This window comes from Chenopodium quinoa, unplaced genomic scaffold, assembly GCF_001683475.1.
Source record: "Chenopodium quinoa cultivar QQ74 unplaced genomic scaffold, ASM168347v1, whole genome shotgun sequence".
Classification (NCBI taxonomy): domain Eukaryota; kingdom Viridiplantae; phylum Streptophyta; class Magnoliopsida; order Caryophyllales; family Amaranthaceae; genus Chenopodium; species Chenopodium quinoa.
Genome location: NW_018744878.1, coordinates 3127825 through 3132322, shown reverse-complemented (window position 1 = coordinate 3132322; position 4498 = coordinate 3127825). Strand labels below are relative to the sequence as shown.

At 32.7% G+C, this 4498-nt stretch overlaps 1 protein-coding gene across 1 annotated transcript; it reads left to right on the top strand.

Annotated features, from left to right (window-relative positions):
• The first annotated feature begins 2046 nt into the window (after positions 1-2046).
• LOC110705306 (ankyrin repeat-containing protein BDA1-like) lies at positions 2047-4498 on the top strand. The gene is made up of 2 exons (XM_021883142.1): positions 2047-2713; positions 3428-4498. The coding sequence occupies exons 1-2, from the start codon at positions 2096-2098 to the stop codon at positions 4232-4234; spliced, it is 1425 nt and encodes a 474-aa protein (XP_021738834.1). The 5' UTR covers positions 2047-2095; the 3' UTR covers positions 4235-4498.

Genomic DNA, 4498 nt, shown 5'->3' with positions numbered 1-4498 from the left:
CACTCACTGTGCACTCACAGCTACCACTCGAATTTTAGAGAATTCAAACTCATACACAAGTGTGAATTTAAGAGAATTCACAATCTCACCCCAAAACCAATTACAACACAAAGACCCACTCTAACACATAAATGGAAAGCTACACATGAAACCCGAAATCAAAATGATAAAGCTTTAACCTTTGGCAAACTTACTCTTAAGCACTAAGTGGTTTTCACACTTAAAAACTCTCAATTTGCTAAGCTGAAGTACTTCTATATTTATAGGAGTTTCTCAGCTACACAAACTAGGATTTTCGCAAATAAGATAAATCAAACAGAAATCTGATTTTATCTTCTTTAAAATCGAAATCAAAACAGATTTATTTTCGTTTTATCTGAAAACCAATTTTATCAAATTCGTTTTAACTAAAAGATAGAATTTTATGAAAAAGATAAAACCGAGTTAAGTCAGATTTTATAAGATAAAATCAGTTAAGTACTTTTTCATAAAACCAAAGTTATCTTTTACGAATTAATCAGCTTGCCAAGCTTTATCTGATTTCTAAAAAATTTCATGCATAACAACCATTAATATGCTTACATCAACCTACAAAAACAAACTTATCTTTTATACAACTATTAAGTTATGAAGTTTATCTTTTTCGATTGATATCTCGATCTTTGCATTGATCCTTGGTTATTGAGGCTTGCCCTAGCATTACATCGGAACCAGGTCGTTACAACCCGTTTTGAAGTTCCTGTTGAGAAACTTCGGGAAGTTCCATTGCTGGAACTCTTCTTCTGTCTTTACTTATCCTCTTGGATCTTCTAAAGTTCCTTTGTCTCAGTTCCCACTTCAGCCACTACTTACTGAACCTGCAAACATCACAACACTAGAAAATCCTTATTAAAAGGAAGTTTGCTCAATTCTTAACATCATCATCAAAACCTGATAAGGGTCAACAGGGTTACATTCAAATCTCATCCACCATCCACTTTCAAATGTTTTGGTTGATTAAGTCTTTAACATAGTCTATTTCGTAAATAACTTCGCTGTTAATATGACATGACAGAGGCGGACCTTCATGGAGGGCCATCATGCGCCTGGCCCTTGGTACCAGCCAAAAAAAAAAATAGTTGAATAAGATGGGTATTGGTGTATTAGATAGTTTAAGAAATACATGTAAAGGCCCAAATTTGTTGCAATTGCTTTGACTGTATAACTGACTTCCTATCTACCTCCCTCCTAGATTCCCCCTAGTGGCCTATTTTTTTTTCTTCTCCCTAATTTTTTAATAAACCCTAGGTACTACACGGTTAAAGCAAGCTACTAGTACTTATTATCATCAAATTGCTTAGGAAGACTAGCACTACTACATTATGAGTATTACTTTTGCACCAAATCAAGAATCCATAGGTAAATTTAAATCCTTTACTGTGCTTTTTTTTTAATTTATTTACGTTTGCAATGTCTAATTTTATAAATTTTGATTTTTTTTTTGTTTTATGTATTTTAATGGATTATTAACATGATATTCGTATTTGTTTATGAGTTAATAACAAATAAATTTAATACAAAATAAATTTCAGATTAATATGAACAAACCAAAATTAATTACCTCTTTTTTATTAAGAGGAAAGCGCCGCAGAATGATACAACCCTAACCAATGAAGATTAATATTATTTGTTTTTATTACTCAAGTTCTATACTTTAATTTGTATTTATGTGTATTGTGTAACACATTCAGTTTTGATCGCCCCCTAAAGAAAATTTTTCAAGATCTGCCACTATGACATGAGATTATATTATAATGTATAAAATATGCTATTATTACAACAATAAATAAGTATGATAGGTTACAAGTCGAATTATAATAATATTCCTTAAGTGTTGTCGTACAAAGTTTCTCTTTATTCTTTCCTTGATCAGCTTAATATATTGGTTGTTACCTTTATCCTTTTTGATTGATACTTATACTTTGTATTATATTACACTCTATCTCAATAACCAACTTTTGAAATAACTATATATAGAAAGCCTGCAATTAAATTATCATTAAGCCCATTAAAAGAATTTCTCAGCTTTCTATATTTTGAAAAACCGCAATTTAAAATGGTAAATAAAAGTGAAATAACACAAACCCTTCCTACAAATTTAAATATATATGAAGTTGCATTTAAGGGAGATGAAAATTACTTGAAAGAGTTGCTAAACAAAGATGAATTAGCTCTCGATCGATGCATCATTGCAAAATCATGCACCTACATGCAATCTCCATTGCATATAGCCGTTGAAATGAATCACTTAAAATTCCTACAAGAAATTCTAAAATTAAAGCCAAAACTAGCCGAGGTGGTTGATCAAATAAAAAGATCAACACCACTACACATTGCAGCTGCACAAAAAGGGTCGTTACCAATTGTCCAGGAGTTGCTCAAAGTGAAGCCAAACATGTGTTTCGTGCACGATCAAGATGGAATGACGCCCCTTCATGTCGCGGCTGTAAATGGTAACACTCAAGTGCTTATAGAGTTTATCGAGAAGAAGCGTCAGGCTGCATTGGAACGAACTGCGAGAGGTGAAACTATTTTACATTTGTGCGTCAAAAATTGTCAACTAGAGACTCTTAAAGCATTGGTTGAAATTACGTATGATCTTGAGTTACGTAACTCCCAGGATAGTGATGGCAATACTGTCTTGCACCTTGCTGTGGCTTACAAAGAAACCGAGGTACGTGACATCGAATCTAACACTTCAATTTTCTTTGATTTTTACGTTGATTTTAGTATTATACTATCATGAATTTGCTCTTGCATAGTTGCATTATTTTACATCACTAACATCTTTAATGTCGTATCAGTGACAATTATGTGTTAGTATTATAAAGTAAAATAAAGGATAAATGAAATATTAGAGGATAGATGGAATTGAAAAGCTATTTTATTAATTGCATTAAATTTGACTGAGTACATGGCTGCTGCTTGTATAACATGCAGCAAAAATAACAAACAAAGCTACATGATAGGAATTAGGAAGCATAACTCCACTAGTATAAATGTATAATAAAAAAATTAAACCCACCTAAATATTAAACTCCTAACAAAGTGCTACTTACCAACTAATCTGCTGGATAATAGGAACAGGAAAAAAAAATGCTAAAACTGAAAGTTTTTTATTTTTATTTTTAAGCTGTACTATAAACCTTTTTTAAAGATCATGATCCACTTAATTATGCTCTTAAAGTATCTCAATCCCAATTTACTTGTTTAGAAATTGCATGTAAAATCATGTGAGAACCATTTTTGTAAAGTAACGTGAAAAGGTAAATGTGTGTATACATAAAATAAAAACGGGTTCAATTCAAATATTGATGTTGAGTAAGATTAACCAAACCCTTTCATTTTTCCCAGCCTTTTATTAAATGTTTATTTGGTAACGATGCAGATGGTAAGATTTCTACTAGAGCAAGGTGACAAGATAGATAATAATGTTATGAACAAGAAAGACAAAACAATAATGGATATTTACGACCTGACAAAAATTAGGAAGGATAAAAAATACGATGAGAATAAATTAAAAACAAGTTGTTGGGAAACTATTTTAAGAAAATTAGGGAGAAAAACAGAGGATGAATCAACAGAAGGTGAAGTAGCAGATAAGGAAATTAAGAAATTACTTAAAGGACACAACACATTACGAGCTGAAAAGGTGCTGAAGCGTAGCAAAGACGAAAAATGGTTGGAGGAGCAGAACACAGCTCTAATGGTTGTGGCATCTTGTATTGCAACCTTGTCATTCCAAGTCGGAATTAATCCACCCGGAAGCGTTTGGCAGGATAACAGTAATGGTCATGAGGCAGGCACTTCCATAATGTCATACGATAAAGATGTAGGTTTATACAATGTCGTACAAGTTAGCAACACTATCGGACTTATGTCATCCCTAAGTGTCATCCTCCTCCTTATTAGCGGCCTTCCTTGCAAGCGATATTTTGTGTTCATTTTGAGGGTTACTTTGTGGATTGCTGTAACCGCGAGTGCAGCTACTTACTTTTTCACGATAGGGTACCTCACAAATGAGCTTTGGGACAAAGCTGCCTTGGTTGAAGCTATGGAGTATTCCGTCGAGATTTGGCTATGGCTCATGTTAGTGATACTCTTTGGACATGGTTTGCGCTTCATATGGATGTGTCTCGGTCATAAGTTGAGGTTAAGAGTTAAAAAACTTTTGGGAGCTGAAGATTTTTGTTAATATGTTTAATTCATCGACCACACTTTACAACAAGGCATGCTTAATATGTTAATATGTTTAATTCATTGATCGCTTATGTTGATACGTTTAGTCCAATAAGGCATGCTTAATTTTTAAATAAAATGTACCATTGTGTGTGTTTTCATATAGAATTCACAATGTACTTGGTTATAAAATGTTTAATGTGTGTTTTCAAATGTACCATTCGTATTTGCGAAGATTTACATAATCTTGCAATTGCAACCTTGGAGATTTTTATTCACC

Coding starts and splice junctions, on each gene's coding strand:
- LOC110705306 (XM_021883142.1), top strand. CDS start 2,096: ATGGTAAATAAAAGTGAAATAACACAAACCCTTCCTACAAATTTAAAT. Junction 2,714..3,427: donor TGGCTTACAAAGAAACCGAG/GTACGTGACATC, acceptor GTAACGATGCAG/ATGGTAAGATTTCTACTAGA.